General features: G+C 37.9%; 1 protein-coding gene across 1 annotated transcript; it reads left to right on the forward strand.

The window, feature by feature from the left end:
* Positions 1-3,951: 3,951 nt before the first annotated feature.
* On the forward strand, positions 3,952-17,829 carry LOC143228291 (BTB/POZ domain-containing protein 6-like). Its single transcript, XM_076459572.1, has 3 exons — positions 3,952-4,046; positions 13,973-14,226; positions 15,960-17,829. Exons 2-3 carry the CDS (start codon positions 13,991-13,993, stop codon positions 17,047-17,049), a joined length of 1,326 nt encoding a protein of 441 aa, XP_076315687.1. The 5' UTR covers positions 3,952-4,046; positions 13,973-13,990; the 3' UTR covers positions 17,050-17,829.
* Positions 17,830-18,035: the final 206 nt, after the last annotated feature.

The following is an 18,035-nucleotide window of genomic DNA, read 5'->3' on the forward strand; positions in this document are numbered from 1 at the left end:
TTATAATAAAGTGCAGAACAACCTTTCGACCTTCTTAGGTCATTTTCAGGTCGACAGGTTACTTCAAGTGGGTTTCTCGTCGTCACGAATTAGTTGGATTATATTTTTTGGTTTCTGCTTTTGGTTATCGATAACTAATATCTACGAACATTCGTTAGGAGTTAATTTTGCTAATGGTACAAGTTTCATTTTTGGCTGAAGAGGGACTGTCTCCCTCCCCTCTGGCTTGTTGACTCTGGTTCACCTTAGGCATACAGGTGTTACATCGAAATGATAGGGCTTTGTTCGCACGTGCATAAGATGCTGTCCAGCAAAGCAAAACTTACGTGGGCACAAAGACATGACTTTAAAATCGATTACCTAACCTCGTATATTCACTAAAGGTTTTAGTATAAGCCTACGTTATTGTGATTGGACTGCCCTTTATACCCAAATCATGAATAAAGTTTTGAACAAGTGTGCCCTATGTTCCTTGTCGATATTCATGCCCTAAAGACGTGAGTGCGATTCTTGTCTTCAACGCAAATGCTCATGAATAATTACTAGAAAATAACCATTTCTCAGTAATAGTAAACGTTCGTGATGCTATCAGCTGTATTCTTCATTCTCAGCAATAGTTCATTTATTAATAATATAAATAACGATTGCATTTAAAGCAATTTTACGTTTTATATTGGGAAATAAAAGTTATTTACAGTTTTAAGAAAATAAGGTCTGTGCCACTTAACCTGAAAAAAAAACGAATCTATTAGATAAAGATTATGTTTCTATATATCTGATTAAAAAAACAAAAACAATCCCAGTTTAAATACTTAGTCTTAACGTGCCAGAGACGAAACAAAGCAAAACCAATTTGGTTACAATTAACTCTACGAGAATATATTTGTGCATGTTGTATATAAATATCAGGCTTTACCACTTTCCTAACATTAAAGATGAATTAGTACATGATGACCATAGATAAACATTCTAGGTGAACAGGATGTGAACTCTGCTAAATCCTGATCTAGGTGGTCACTCAAGGTCAGGACTAATGCAGGTATGTCCGTCTCTGAATATAAATATCGTTTCCTTCAGGTGGTCATTCATGGGCAGGACAAATGCAGGTTTATGACTATTACACTAGATGGATTTTTACTACTTTGTATCACGTGTAACATACTTAACGTATGCAGAAGTAGATGTGATTGAAAGCCTGCTTTCCATCTGTTAACACTCTGATTGGTCTCCTTATAAAGTTATATGACTTTTTTATATGTCCTGGAAGAGCTTGAAGTGAAGTGAGCGCTTCATAAAATTTATCATTTTTATATCCTTTTTCAAAGAAGTCAGAACCGCCTGATCATCTGTTTTGCGCGTCTCTCTATACTTCACTTCGAATTGCTTTCAGTGATCTCAGTCGTCTGGACTTGAAGCAAATTAAAGATGTAAGAGTTACATGGAAATTTATATAAACAAGCAAACCGGAAGTTAAGCCATTTTAAAAGGAAGTGGAAATATTTTAAGAACGTCGTGTGAACTGTTGGTAGTGAAAGTTATATTCCCACACAGACAATAATAACTGACTTCAGTTAAAACTCAACGGAACGGTCTGCGATAAAAGTATAATTTAGATTTCTGAACCAGTATCGGATTTGGACCAATTTCTACAACCTTTTCAATGCCACTATGAAACACAGAAAACTCGTAAGTAACAGCTACTTTTTTTTTTTTTTTTTTAAATATTGGTAACACTTAATAATAGTAAATGTTACGCCATGTGAATAACATTAGTATTTCGTAATGTTACTGAAAGCACGTTCTTAACAAGAGTAATAATAAAACTCATTGTTATGGCTGCGCCATCTAGTAGCAGAATAAACTAAAAGCAAGTATTATGTTCTGGAAGATATACATTGGTAGTCACCAGTCTTTTTTTTTTTTTAATTTAAATATGCCGTCCCTAATTTAGCAGTGTAAGACTAGAGGGAAGACGGCTAGTCATCACCACCCACCGCCAATTCTTGAGCTACTCTTTTACTAACGATTGATCGTCACATTATAACGCCCCCACGGCTGAAAGGGCGAGCATTTTTGGTGCAACGGGGATTCAAACCTGCGACCCTCTGATTACTAGTCGCGTGCCTTAACCACCTGGCCATGCCGAGCCTGCTGCGGGTCGTAATGATGACAATAAGAGTAAAAGGTGTACTGATATAGGGCTGGAAAATTCTAACGGATTTGAATCAAAATTTTCTAGCCATTTCGAAGGTAAATTATATATTCGAGGTTTAGTAAGATGGTAATTCTTGATGACGAGAAACCTACTTGAAATAAAAATGTATCTCAGAATTCAGGTTAACCTATAAAGGTCAAAACGTTGATCTCTGATGTATTAGTAAAAGTGGCGGTCCGGCATGGCCAGATGGTTAAGGCACTCGACTCGTAATGCGAGGTTCGCGGGTTCTAATCCCCATCGCATCAAACATGCTCGCCCTTTCAGCCGTGGGGGCGTTAGAATGTGGCAGTCAATTCCACTATTCATTGGTAAAAGAGTAGCCCAGGAGTTGACGGTGGGGGTGATGACTAGCTGCCTTTCCTCTAGTCTTATACTGCTAAATTAGGGACGGCTAGCGCAGATAGCCCTTGTGTAGGTTTGCACGAAATCCAAAACATATCAAATAAAAGTGATAATATCCATGCCTGCCGTTCTGAGGTACAGTAAGAAGGTATTTAACAATACAGAGAGCTGCTTTTAACCAGTACAGTAAATCAGTCAGTCTGTTTTTGTCTTTAGTGAACTATGTGGATTTATGTAAACTATCGTGCATATTGAGTTGCTTTGCACTCAAGTAAGTTGAATTTTGTAGTTAGTGTGGTGAAATTTTCATCATTTCTAAACGCGACCTAAAAGTTTCCACAGTTTTCAGGCTTGTATATACGTCATGGGGCAAATAAACTATTTCTTTATAGTTTACACGGACTGGAATTTTGAAGTATTTTCACCAGATAATAAAAGAAAACCCACTTGTGAAAGGTCAGTGTTATAAACAGTATTTGATAGGTCAGTGTTATAAATAGTATTTTACACAGGAAGTTAGTGATTTCACTCATCGAGGGCATTATCAGGTATATAAAAAAGAAATGTTACTCAATATGATGCACTACATTGAATGGTGCACTAATACAACGGTACTTTACGGCTGAAGAAAGTGAAATTTAAAGGGCTACGGTGCATTGTCTTGTTCTGAGGGTTGCGGGTTCGAATCTCCGTCACTGAAAATGCCCACTCTTTCAGCTTTGGATGGGGGGAGGGGTCGGTAAAAGAGAATTCCAAAGCTTGGCGATAGACCGTGCTGATTAGCTGCATCATTGCTTAATCAGGAACAGCGAGCACAGATAAGCCTAATATAGCTTTGCGCGAGTTGCAAACCAACCTTCAAGACTTGCTGTAACCATTCTAGAAAATAAATAGATCACGAATACATTGATAGCGTGAATAACTTTATTTAAATTATACCATGAAAACGAGTTACCTTTTCAACCAACCTTTTGATTTGTTATCTCACAATTCCAGGAAACAGATAGATAGATCATTGATAGATCACGTTTTGCTATTATTTAAATTATACCAAGAAAATGAATTAATTTTCATTTAGTCGACACAGTGTTTGTTTAAGTTTTTGATAACGCCTTCTTCGTTATTTATTACAGACGAACTAAAGGAGGTTACGTAGTTACTGTGGTTGTTTTTAGGTTGATAAGTAACAACGCAGTTTTTTTTTCTTTCAAGAGCTTTACCGAAGTATATAGTGTCACTCCACGACGTTTCATTAACATTCATTGTGTTCGGTGTCTTTTCATTAATATTCAATATGTTTGGTATCGTTTCATTCTCAAATGGAAAGTCCATTATCTAACAGAGCGCAAAATTACACCACCCGTGCGCAAAGAAACGCACAGGAGCCTGTAGTAAATTCACCGAAACGCAATATTCCCAAGAACGATTTACGAAGGTGTGCATTCTGGTCGCAGATCGTCGAGTGTTTAGGCTGGTTAACAGAGGGGTAAGCCACAAATTATTTTCTCTTACACTATTAGACGTTTTGAAATACGCCATGACTCGAACCTAGACTTTGTTTAATTGTAGGAGATGTTTATAGGGATTCGTAGCTGAAAATAACAACATTCTGTTCCTTAAATGTATCCTACTTATGAAATAAAGCTGTTTCCTGTATTGCTAAGTTTTTGAAACTGATAAATGTAACTTTTGATCGGGCCCAGCATGGCCAAGCGTGTTAAGGCGTTCGACTCATAATCCGAGGGTCGCGGATTCGAATCCCCGTCGCGCCAAACATGCTCGTCCTTTCAGCCGTGGGGGCGTAATAAAGTGACGGTCACTCTCACTATTCGTTGGTAAAAGAGTAGCCCAAAAGTTGGAGGTGAGTGGTGATGACTAGCTGCCTTCTCTCTAGTCTTACACTGCTAAATTAGGGACGGCTAGCGCAGATAGCCCTCGAGTAGCTTTGCGCGAAATTCAAAACAAACAAACTTTTGATCGTGAGTATTATAATATTAAATGTACTAGTATTAATTTACAATAATAGAGGGCGTTACTTACGATTGATCTGCATCTTTTTTTTTCGAAGATTCATTCCACTGGTCATTAGAATCAAATGATCAAATAACGAAATACGTTTACCATATGGTAATTAATATTCGTAATAATTATTTAAGCTCGATTTAAACTTACATGAGATAGTCGCATAAGCTAACCAAACTTTATACCATAAGAAGAATATGTGAACATTTATATATAGATAAATATTTTATCATACTTGGTAAACCTAGATTCAAATTAGTACAAAAACAATGAAGGTATTTCCTAAGTGTTTTATCTGTTTAATCCTAAAATTACCGATCTGTTTTCTATCCATTCACTACTGGATATCGCATCGTATCAAATAATTTTATGTTTTTACATGTTCAAACACTTCATGTAAAGAACAGAGCAAAATATAAAGGGGAATGGACCCCCACGGGTATTTCTCAAATTATCGACGGTGTTTTCTGTGACTCGAATACTACTTGGAGGGATATAACCAATGAACTTAGGTGCCTACAGCTAATGTACTCAGGTGCCTACAACCAACAGTCAGGGACTTACATCTAACAAAATTAGGGGCTTGCATCTAGAACCTTAAAGACTTACAGACAACAAACTTAGAGACCTACAGCCAGTTGAGTGGGTGAATGGTTAAGAAAATGTTTTAAAAGCTTATGAAGCTTTGGCCTAATGAGTCATTCTAACATTAAGCGACATTCAGAAAAAAAAATTAATATCGATATAAAATTATCGTTTTATGTGTGTAACACAACAAGTTTGTAACTACCGATAACAGCAGCAGTAGAATATATGATTAAAAATACCTACTGTATTATGAAACGGTGAAGCCAACCATAACGCTAATACAAGGAAATAATTCTTATCAAACGTTTCATCGTATTGACGAGCAGCGTCGTATCGCATACTGAGCTAAAATTTGCTTAACAAAAAACGAAGTGAATATGTTAATAAGATTAGCGAATTGCTCTCGAATGGAGACTGTCCACAACTCCACCCTTATCATAAAGGTTGTTGGTGTCTGCACGACATATTTAATAATACGTTCATTCAGTATGGGTAAGATGGGTTATTATGCTAGAAAGTCTACCAAACGAGTCTCCACATGATGCTCTTGTGTGATAAGAAACTCTAGATTGTGCATATTTTGGATTCATTCATTTACTTTTAACAACTCTGAATGAATATTATTACTGAGAGAAAGAAAAAATCGTTCATCTGATATTTGTTTAACAAAGTAACGTATAGCACTTTCCGTTTTCAGAAAATAAAAAGTTTCTGTGTAAGTCTTTATCCAAACTCTCCTAGGACTGGTGGTTAGGGTACTCGACTTTATCCAAACTCTCCTAGGATTGGTGGTTAGGGTACTCGACTTTATCCAAACTCTCCTAGGACTGGTGGTTAGGGTACTCGACTTTATCCAAACTCTCCTAGGATTGGTGGTTAGGGTACTCGACTTTATTCAAACTCTTCTAGGACTGGTGGTTAGGGTACTCGACTTTATTCAAACTCTTCTTGGACTGGTGGTTAGGGTACTCGACTCGCAATCTGTGGGCTCAAATCCCCTTCACCGAACATATTCGTCCTTTCTGGCGTTAAGAGCATTGTGATTTGAAAGTTAATCCCACTGTTCGTTGGCACAAGAGTGGGTGGTGTTGACTACGCATCTTTCCTTTAGTCTATCACTGGTAAAGTAGGGACAACTAGTGTGGGCGACTCTCGAGTAGCTTTGTGTGAAATTCTAAACAACCTTCGTCATGTCTAGGGGCTGAGTTTAGAATTATCTTAGAAATAAATTGGTGAACTCTTGCAGAAATGACAAAAACCACTTCACAACCAATTGAAAAACCTAACCCTAACTTCAGCATTGAACTTAAATGTAGTCATAATTACATCCCAAACTATTAGTTTAACTGACACGTAAGGTTTATTTAGATAGTTAAGGATTTTGTATATTAATTGGGTAAATTATGAATTTTGTAATATTTAAAAGTTGTTTTACATTTTTACAAATACAACTAAATTAATTAAAGCTAAACTGAGAAGCTTTTAAATATGTTAAATAGAGGGCGTTTGTTGTTTGTTTGTTTTTTTCTTTTGAATTTCGTGCAAAGCTACACGAGGGCTATCTGCACTAGCTGTCCCTAATTTAGCAGTGTAAGACTAGAGAGAAGGTAGCTAGTCATCATCATCTATCGCCAACTCTGGGGCTTCTATTTTACCGACGAATAGTGGGATTGATAGCTACATTATAACGTCCCCACGGCTGAAAGGGCAAGCATGTTTGGTGTGACGGGGATTCGAACCCGCGTCCTTCAGATTACGAGTCGAAAGCTTTAACACACCTGGTCATACCGGGCCGAGGGCGTTTGTTAGTTGTTAAATTGCGTCCGCCATTATTATAATCTTCATCGGGACTCGAACTATATTTTAGTTCAGAGAGGGTCAGTTTTAGCTTTGATCTCTTTCTCCCTCTCAGGAATTATTAGTTTTATTTGCACTTTTACCGAATCCTAGATAATAACCCTTTGTACGTTGCTCTTGTATTATTCATTGTATGTTGCATTCTGTCCATTGTCCGCAGTTTTAACTAACATACGCTTTCAGTGCCACGTCCAATGCATGGGTTAATATTAACTTGTATATCTTCACTAGCTTCATTTATGTATGATCGCACCTTTAATCACATCAACCTTCACAATATAGTTCTGCTTAGCAGTCATATATATATACACACCGATACACAAAAATCGTATTTTTACGTATAAAATCTATTAAAGATAAAGCTACGCTTGTAGGGGTATTGTTATAACCCTTTCATATTTACCACTGGGCCACTGAGTTGGGGGGCGTCGGAGGATTTATTAGTTAAAGTATTTAATTATCTTTCACATACTGATTTTGACTTTATTTCGCTGTTTATACGTTTTTGTATTTCGTACGATGTTTATTTGTTTGTTTTGAATTTCGCTCAGAGCTACTCGAGGGCTATCTGCGCTAGCCGTCCCTAATTTAGTAGTGTAAGGCTAGAGAGAAGGCAGCTAGTCATCATCACCCACCGCCAACTCTTGGGCTACTCTTTTACGGACGAATAGTGGGATTGACAGTCGAATTATAACGTCCCCACGGCTGAAAGGACGAGCATGTTTGGTGTGACGGGGATTCGAACCCGCTACCCTAAGATTACGAACGCCTTAACCCACCTGGCCATGCCGGGCCGTTTCGTACTATGTTACTCCATAAGTCACTTGCGAGAGTAGATTGTACAGTAGAACAACTTTATTATGATAAAACGCAGTTGAGTGTAGAATTGTTTTGGTAAATGATAGACCCGGAATTCTCAAACTGTAGTTCGCTTACCTTTGCTGGTAGATAGCGCTAATGTCGGTATAATGCAAAAAAAAAAAAAAAAAAAAAATCGTTACGAGCCCGATGTAAACTTTTTTGTAGAAAGCATCGATAGCGACGTAATGAGCTATCTATGCTGTACTCACCACAAGTATCGAAACTCGATTTCTTGCATTATTAATTCGTGAACTTACCGCTGTGCTGCTGCAGTGTGAATGCGAGTCTTCCGCGTGCACAGCCACACGCTATTCTCCTTACTTGTAGACTTGCCCTCCGCCAGCTAAGACTCGCCAGTGTTTTCTTGTCTTTCAATTCAAAGAAGCTACGCAACGTATTCTTCAACTGTGATAGAAAAAACAGTCAGATCCTTCCCATTAATGGGTAAGAGTTTAAAATATTAATTTCGACTGCTGTGCTTTCATTCATTTTTAGTTCTTCTTCTGCGTGTATATTGGAACAAAAGTAGCAAAATAGAGTCAGGAAAGTTCGGGAACCACTAGAGAATTGACAAAATGTGAGGCATGTGAAAGATTTGTAGTCAAAAATAAGCACAGATTCTTTGCTTGTAAGAAACCCAGTCAGAAGAAAACATGTTTGTTTTAGAGCAAAGCCATATCGAGCTGTTTGTTGTGTCCATTACTGGGAATATAGCCACGGATCTCAAGGTTGTTACTTCGTAAGCCTATCGTTTTGTTTGAAAGCAAAGCCACAAACACTGGGCTATCTGCTGTGTCCATCGAGGGGAATCGCACCCAGGATTTTAGAGTTGTAAGTCCGTAAACTTACTACTCTCCCCCGGGGGACAACGTGTTTTGTTTCTTTGTTATATAGCAAAGCTAAAATCATTGGGTTATCTGCTGTGTTCATCCAGGGGAATCGCACCCAGGATTTTAGAGTTGTAAGTCCGTAAACTTACCACTCTACCCCGCGGGACAACGTGTTTTGTTTCTTTGTTATATGGCAAAAACTAAAATCATTGGGCTATTTCCTTTGTCTGTTGTGGGGAATCGCACCCAGAATTTATAGAGTTGTAGGTCCGTAGACTTACTGCTGTCCCACCAGAGAAAAATATGTTTTGTTTCTTTGTTAATGTTTTAGATCAAAGCCACAAACATTGTGTTGTTTTCTGTGTACCTCGCGCGGAATCGAAACCTGGATTTTAGTTATATTTGCTCGTAAACTTACTACTGTACCACCGAGTACTGTCAATAATTTTAAAAATCAAGAAGCAGGTAATAACATTATGAGAGACTGTGGTCTAAAAGTGGTGAGATTTTTGTTTCCATAGAACTACTATTTTTGTTTTGAAAAATGGAATATTATCTCAACCAATGAAAAAATGACGTTATTTAATTCCAAAAGATCGGGACATCTTTCGTAAAACTGGGATCCAATCAACCATCTACAGGTTTTATATAAAATAACTACGGCTTGTTGGGAGAATTTTACTAAAAATATATTTGCCGTCATGATTCATTCCAAAAAAGGTTTGTGTTTTTTTTTTTCAAAGGGTGATTTATAAACGGAAATATTATTTACTAGAACGTAACAAATTATGCATACTGTTGGGTTTAGGTTTTTAGAAAGTTATATATATATAACTTCCTGAACTATTAGGTTTAAAATTTAATATTTTTTAACTGTAGAAATAACTTCATAAATTGATAAAACTTATTATAGGAATTCTGAACCTCATGTCTTTAATAATATGGCCAGGTGGGTTAAGGTGTTCGACTTCGTAATCTGAAGGTCGCAGGTTCGAGTCCCTGTCGCACCAAATATGCTCGCCCTTTCAGCCTTGGGGGGCGTTATAACGTAACGGTCAATCCCACTATTCGTTGATAAAAGAATTGGCGGTGGGTGGTGATGACTAGCTGCCTTCCCTCTAGTCTTACACTACTAAATTAGGGACGCCTAGCGCAGATAGCCCTTGTATAGCTTTGCGCGAGTTCAAACCAAACATTAATAATAGAAAACGTACAAAACATTCAAAAACATTTAGCGTCTATGGAGGATAGAAACACGTGCATTTCTTTTTAGTGTGAAAGACTGTGGTACTGTTTTCAGTGACAATAGTAATACAAAAGATATTTTATATTAAATCTATTCATGTTTCATCATTGATGATGGCCCGGCATTACTAGGTGGTTAAGTCGCAGGTTCGAATCTCCGTCACACCAAACAGGCTCGCCCTTTCAGTCGTGGGAGCATTGTAATGTATTTGTTTGGGCTAAATGATATTTGTCACAAAGGCTACTTGGTTGGGACCTAATCTTTTATTTGTTTTTAAAGTAGAGTCACATTGGGCCATCTGTTTTGTCCACCGCAGGTAATCGAGCCCTTGATTTTGAAGATGTGTGTCCGTAGACTTAACGTTGTCCCACCGGAGTGACGGATGGTAGTTATAGGTTAAACTTATGAAGTATTAATTTTAAATAGAATTTCAGTTGGAGTTGTATCTACTTTGTTCAGTATGAATCTTGAAGTGCCTGGCATGATCAGGTGGTTAGGGCGCTCTACTCGTAACCTGAGGTCGCGGGTTTAAATCCCCGTTACGCCAAATATCCTCGGCATTTTAGCCGTGGAGGTTTTGTAACGTGACGGTCAATCACACTATTCGTTGGTAAAATAGTAGTCCAAGAGTTGGTGGTCATGACTGACTGCTTTCCTTCTGCGACGCTCAGTAAAATCGTTTCTGTCTTTACATTTTAAACTTTGTTTTACATCGAACCTGCCCACTTACGATATATTATTTTCCGCTAACGTTTTCGACGTGACTGAAATCTGAAAACTCTACGTTGAGTAATGCAAGACCTGTTAACTTATTACTCAGCATTGAGATCAAGACGTGTCAGTTGAGATCTGACCAACTTTCAGGTCACTCACACCAGGTTGGACAAAGATTTCACGTCAAGTCAAATATAATAAAATAGGTTAGACACAATAAGTATTCAAACTGGACGAGTCAGTTACAACTGGTCAAATAAGACAGTCAGTATTCAAGTTGGACTAGTCAGATACAAGCGGTCAGGTGAGACAGTGAGTATTTAAGATAGACTAGTCAGATATAAGTGTTCTGTATTCACAGCTAGTATTCACGTCAGGTCAAATAAGGTACTGTACGTTAGGTCAGGTACATCTAGCATTCAGGTCAACTCAGGTAAGATAAATCAACATTAAAGTCAAATCGGGTTTTAAGATCAAAATATACATAATAAAATGGATCAATGACCATAAATTTTCGAGATCCTAAAAAAATCACTTGACCATAATTACAACACAGCTGATGGTCTTGTACAGCCCCCTTGCAGTGGCACCGCTAAAAGCCGTGCGTATTTCTAATCAAACAAAAGTCTGTTTGTACATATTTTCCAACTAGGTTTATCATAGTCGTGTATTACGTAACAGAGCGCTCATCCAAAGTCTACTACGCAGACGCGCTTACTATTCCGTGCAGAATGTGGGTTCATTACATTAGGTAACTTATTTTTCAAAGCTGCTCAGAGAAGCACATTTATGAAAACATTAAGAATTAATTATTCCTTGGGCGTCAATAAATATCACAGGCCTCGTGGAAGCTCAGTGAATGATGGTTTTGTCCCTAGAACAGAACAAAAAAGCACTCCAGAATTTTAATCAACGTAACTCTGTTTTCACGATCTCCTTGTGAATATTAGAGTTGCTGTGAACACGAATATACACCTGTGAGAGATTACATGGGCTAGACTTTCTACAAGTAAAACATTAGGTTATTTTGTCGTTCATCTACATAATACGGACTTTTAGAACGAAGCAAAAAATAATTAATTTCATCACTGCAGGAAAAAAAAACTGGCTTATAATTCTTGCGCTAGTACGACGTCGTTACAATCTACAGGTCTCGGATTTGAGTCCCACCACCGAACATGCTTGTCCCATCAGACGTAGGGACGTTGTGTTGTGGCGGCCAATTCAACTATTCGATTAGAGTAGACAAAGAGATGGTTGTTGGTGTTGTTGATTATTTTTCCGTATTTTAGTTCATCATATTAAAATTAGGGACGGTGAAAAAAGTGGACTAAAAATGCAGTATTTTGTATGAGATTAAAAACTGATAACATTATACGTGTGTGTGTGAGAGAGAGATTACTAAAGGTTTTTAAGAATATCAAATTTTCATTTCCAGAATTTTGGGTTTACATATCAAGATCTATTTTCTACGATTCAGCTGCAGAAGCTAGTATTTGTTGTTATGTTTCTCCCAAACTAGGCTTAGTTAATCTTTCAGTTAGTATTTGTTGTTATGTTTCTCCCAAACTAGGCTTAGTTAATCTTTCAGTTAGTATTTGTTGTTATGTTTCTCCCAAACTAGGCTTAGTTAATCTTTCAGATAGTATTTGTTTTTATGTTTCTTCCAAACTAGGCTTAGTTAATCTTTCAGCTAGTATTTGTTGTTATGTTTGTTACAAACTAGGCTTAGTTAATCTTTCAGTCGGAAAACGCCTGGCATGGCAAGGTGGTTAAGGCACTCGACTTGTAATCTGAGGGTCGAGGGTTTGAATCCCCGTCGCATCAAATATACTCGCCCTTTCAGCCGTGGGGGCGTTATAATGTGACGGTCAAGCCCACTATTTGTTGGTAAAAGAGTAGCCCAAGAGTTGGCGGTGGGTGGTGATGACTAGCTGTCTTCCCTCTAGTCTTACACTGCTAAATTAAGGACGGCTAGCGCAGATTGCCCTCGTGTAGCTTTGCACGAAATTCAAAACAAACCAAACAAGTCGGGAAAAATGATTCTAATTCGATTAAACAAAATGATGATTTTAGCTAAACTCATGATGAGGAGGAATAGTTTAACGTTGAATGAGAGAATTAGAACCCTAACACACAAAACTAGAAAAATGATAAACTCTTGGAGTTATCAGTAACTTATGGTCAGAACAAACTACCAACCTAGATCAAAACTAACAGTGAACTTAGTTAATAATGTAGTTAATTTTATATACTAGTCTAACTAGGAATGTGCAATGTCTCAAAATATTAAACTTGTAATGATTAGAATGCATGGGTTCATCAGTTGATTATCCTCGCTATCGCCGATACATTCGGCCATAATCCCAATAACATCTCGTGAAATTTTGATAATACTGAAATACGATACATAATTGTAAGAAAATAAAAATATATATTTTTATATATATTTACTGTTACTGTTTATGAAAACAACTAAAGAAAGAGAACCGAGAATGGCCCAGTTCTTAGCCTGTTGGGCTACGGATCTTGGAGTTTCTCACTTTAGTCAGTTAGGGCAAAAACGAAGAGATAGAGCAAGAGAAAGAGCGAAATCGTGTTCCGTTAAAGGATGTAGGTGCATTATACAGATGATGTTCAAGTCCCGCGATTCATTCAGAGAACAGTAGCCACGTAGCATGCGGTTGGTCCTATTGACTGACAGAATATTAACTTAGAATTATGGATGGTTTACACATTTAGCCTTTGTTATCTTTTCACGGTTATCTAAGCAATCAATAGAACGAACGCGATGTAAGGGAAGATATTATTTTCTTCAAGGACGAATTACACCAAAAGTAAAATCTAAGTTTTGAAAGCATCCATATGTTATTGAGTTTCTTGGCACCTTGTGTTTGGTTATAAACAAGTTTTTAGTAGCAATTCAAACACAATATTCTTTTAAAAAATAGAGCAGTAAGAAAAGGCTTGTTTTAAATTTCGCGCAAAGCTACACGAGGAATATCTGCTCTAACAGTCCCTAATTTAGCAGTGAAAGACTGGTGGAAAGTCGGTTAGTTTAACACCAGCCGCCGCCAGCTTTCGAGTCACCCTTCTACCAACGAATAGAGGGACTGACAGTCACTTTATAATGACCCTACAGCTAAAAGGGCGATCATGTTTGGTAGAACTGAGACTCGAACCCGAAACCCTCAGATTGCGAATCGAGGCCAAGAAGAGTAGTAGGAAAGGTAATATTCTATTGTGTAAATTTATAAACTTTTCGTATTCGTATTAACGCAAATCTTTCTTCAGTATGTAGGCTTCGTAACGATGGATAAAGGAAAAGTGCTTGAAAGGACCTCAAGTCTGCTTCAAACTAAGTCCTTCAGTGACGTCACTTTTATAGTGGGACCATCAACGTCCTCTAAAAAATACGTTGGCCATAAAGTGCTCCTTGCGATGGCGAGTCCTGTGTTTGAGGCTATGTTTTGTGGAGACATGGCGGACAAAGCTAAAGTCATACGTGTTTCTGACGTAGCACCAATCGGCTTTGAGAACTTGCTCAGGTAAACTAAACACGTCATGTGATCAGAAGGGATGTGATTGATGAATTTAAAATTCTTAAGGAAGTCGACAATGTTCATTCATGCTTTCTTATTTAGTGGTGAGAGTGGTAAAACCGTGGGACACTAATAGAGATTTTGGTTGGAAAAAAGTCATTTTCAGCGAAGACGGCTTCATGTTTCTAACAGGGTGGTTGGATTTTTGAATGGGACGTCTTCAAATATGATCGATGCAGTTAACTTAAGGGTATTTACGTGAAGAGTTGATAAATATTTGAAGGATCGCGGCCGTCTTTCACTTGTTTATTTTTATTTTAGGATTTACTGTATTGGATGGACATCCTTGGTGGACTGAACAGGTCCGTTCTTGTCCTCAAGTTATATGTATGATTAATGATTTTATCAACTTTTCCATGTCATCATACACTTCGTTTGGTGGCCCCGGCCTGGCCAGGTGGTTAAAGCACTCGACTTGTAATCCGAGGGTCGCGGGTTCGAATTCCCCTCACATCAAACATGCTCATCCTTTCAGCCGTGGGGGCGTTATAATGTTACAATCAATCCCACTAATCGTTAGTAAACGAGTAGCCTAAGAGTTGGCGGTGGGTAGTAATGACTGGCTGCCTTCCCTATGGCCTCACACTGCTAAATTAGGGACAGCTAGCACAGATAGCCCTCGAGTAGCTTTGTGAGAAATTTCAAAAAACAAACAAACAGTCAGATCGACTGGAATTCGACAGATACAGTAATGGGAGAGGTTACTTGTGTTTACCAAAATTTTTGAACTAACCACCAGTATGTCTGCCGTATCCAAGATCGTCTGAAGAACCCAGGAATAAAGCAAAAATCTCGTAGGGTTTGTTTGTTTTTGAATTTCGCACAAAGCTACTCGAGGGCTATCTGTGCTAGCCGTCCCTAATTTAGCAGTGTAAGACTAGAGGAAAAGCAGCTAGTCATCACCACTCACCGCCAACTCTTGAGCTACACTTTTACCGATGAATAGTGGGATTGACCGTCACAATATAACGCCCTCATGGTTGAAAGGGCGAGCATGTTTGGCGCAACGGGGATGCGAACCCGCGACTCTCAGATTACGAGTCACACGCCTTAACACGCTTGGCCATGCCGGGCCAGTATTATTACATTTCAGTGAGATAGTTTAGGTCTCGTAGGGACTAGCTATAGTAGATGTAATGTGACTGACATGTACCATGTTCTTCTGTGCTTTATTCACTTGTTGGTTTTTAGGACAAGTGTAACAGTTTAGGGAGAATTAAGCTGGTGAGCTGTAACCTACGTTAATTAAATATAAATCATTTAGAATTAGGGCACGGATTAGTAAAACATTATTATTTATTTCTTACCCCATTTATTTATTATAAATACCTAATTTTACTTTTAGCCAACTATAGAAATCAGATGATTTGGTAAACTTTAATTATTGTTAAATGTGCACTCCCTTTATATTATGTAGGTTGTTACATGTAATTTGTTTTGCGTGTTTATATAACATATATACATTTATAAAACTTCATGCGTTGTCTTATATTATATATACATATACACAAAGTGTCCAAAAATTACATTAATAAAGTACTTACAACAAGAAAAAAATTCGTTTACGTAACTTCCGTACACCATGTATATGAGTGGCTTACGTAATTTCCTAACACCACGTATATGAATGGCTACAGTTATACACAACTTGCTTTTGTTTTGTTTCTGTATTGTTATAGGTATGCTTACACAGACGCCCTAAATCTCCAATCCGTGGAGGACGCCATCTTGACAGCGACTGCTGCTAAAAAATATCTTCTTCCTCATCTACTTCGGGAATGTTTCACTTACATTGAACGAAACGTTACACCACAGAGTGTTTGTCAGGTCTTGGAGTTCGCAAACACCATGGAAGCTCACCACCTGGTTTACAAATGTCTTAACATCATCGATCGACAGACGTACCACGTGATCACCTCTCCAGGTTTCTCTGACACCAGCTTGTCCGTTATGGAAACAATTGTACACAGAAGACACCTCAATCTGAACAGCGAATACTCCCTGTACAATGCCACATGCACGTGGGCACGAGAGGAGTGCAAAAGAAGGTCAGTAGAAGCTGATGTCGACAACATTCGCAACATATTGAACTCAGTTCTGCCCTACATTCGGTTTCTTGCTATGACGCCCGAAGAATTCTGTAAAGGTCCGGCTAAGTCGGGTCTCCTTTCCAAAGATGAAAGTTTAGGCATATTTATGAATCTCGCCATAAGTGGAATAGTTACAGTACCGTTAGGACTAAACACAGAAACGTCAAAACGCACGATTCCTCCAGAGCATTTTGTATGTTGTTTTTACAAAGCCTTGTCCTACCACACCCCAGTTCGACCATTGCGTGTCTTTGGCTTAACCTTCAGAGTCACCAACACGGATGTTTTTGTGGTGGGTCTGGGGCTGCCTATCCGTCTGGACGTCAGTTGTTATTCTATCAGGCAGCCTAAGGTCGAGGGTTTACTGCGTTGCACTTATGGACTGCACGAGGACAGGCCCGATAGAGAAGAGGTGACTCTAAACTTTGTTCTGTCCAAAGGCAAGGATGTTAAAATTATGTTTGATAAACCACTTTTTGTCCATAAAGGAATCCGGTACAAAATTCAGCTGAAGTTGTCAGCTCCTCTGACGGAAGATGCCGTTGCACCGATCATTCGAGACCGAAAACGGGATGTTAAGGTAGAAGGTGTCAATTTTCAGTTGTTGCCTTTTGAGGAGGAACATTACCCCCCAAAACCAGAGGCCATGGAGTTTTCAGACATCTTCTTCTACGTCTGAACTTAATGTGATTGTATCAGCACTCGAGTGAATCAACGAACTCTGGTTCTTGAAACACTGTTTGGTTAAAACGTCATGTGTTAACATGTGTCGGAGAAAACCTTATCTGTAACTATATGTGTTAGTTTAAAAACCATCTGTAAACACGTGTTGTTTAAAACACCATCTGAAAATACATATTGTTTAAAATGTCATCTTTAAACATGTTTTGTTTAAAACGTCATCTGTAAACGTGTTGCTTAAAAGAACATCTGTAAAATGTGTTGTTTAAAACATCACCGTGAACACGTGTTGGTTAAAACTTTATCTGTAGCACATGTTAGTTAATAGTTATTTGCAAACATGTGTTTGGTTAAAACTTTATCTCTAAATATTGGTTAAAGCTTATCTACAAAAACATTATTAGTAGACATGTGATGATTAAACGTTATCTGTAAACACGTGTTGGTTAAGACTTATCTGTAAATACGTTGATTAATCGTTATTTGCAAATACGTGTTACTTACAACTTTATCTGCAAAAATGTGTTAATTAAAACTTTATATGTTAACACTAGTTAGTTAAGACATTATCTGTAAACACATGTGGGTTAAAACGTTACCTGTAAATATATGTTGGTTGAAACGTTATTTGCAAACACGTATTGGTTAAAACGCTATTTGTAAACAAGTGCTGGTTAAAACTTTATCTGTAAATATGTGTTGTTTAAAAGATCACCGTGAACACTTGTTGGTTAAAACTTTATATGTAAACAAGTGCTGATTAAAAGTTTATCTGTAAATACGTTTTGGTTAAAACTTTATCTCTAAAGGCATGTTAATTTCATTATTGTTTATCCACAAACACGTGTCTATTAAAACATTACCCATAAACAAGCGTGGTTTAGAACGTTATCCATTAACAGGTGTTGATATATCACCGAGTGTGTATGTTGCTTTTTACAGTGACAGTTAGCGACTGTAATAATTCAGTAGCTTTCAAACTTA

The sequence above is a fragment of the Tachypleus tridentatus genome, chromosome 10 (genome assembly GCF_004210375.1).
Source record: "Tachypleus tridentatus isolate NWPU-2018 chromosome 10, ASM421037v1, whole genome shotgun sequence".
Taxonomy (NCBI): Eukaryota; Metazoa; Arthropoda; class Merostomata; order Xiphosura; family Limulidae; genus Tachypleus; species Tachypleus tridentatus.

Coding starts and splice junctions, on each gene's coding strand:
- LOC143228291 (XM_076459572.1), top strand. CDS start 13,991: ATGGATAAAGGAAAAGTGCTTGAAAGGACCTCAAGTCTGCTTCAAACT. Junction 14,227..15,959: donor GGCTTTGAGAACTTGCTCAG/GTAAACTAAACA, acceptor GTATTGTTATAG/GTATGCTTACACAGACGCCC.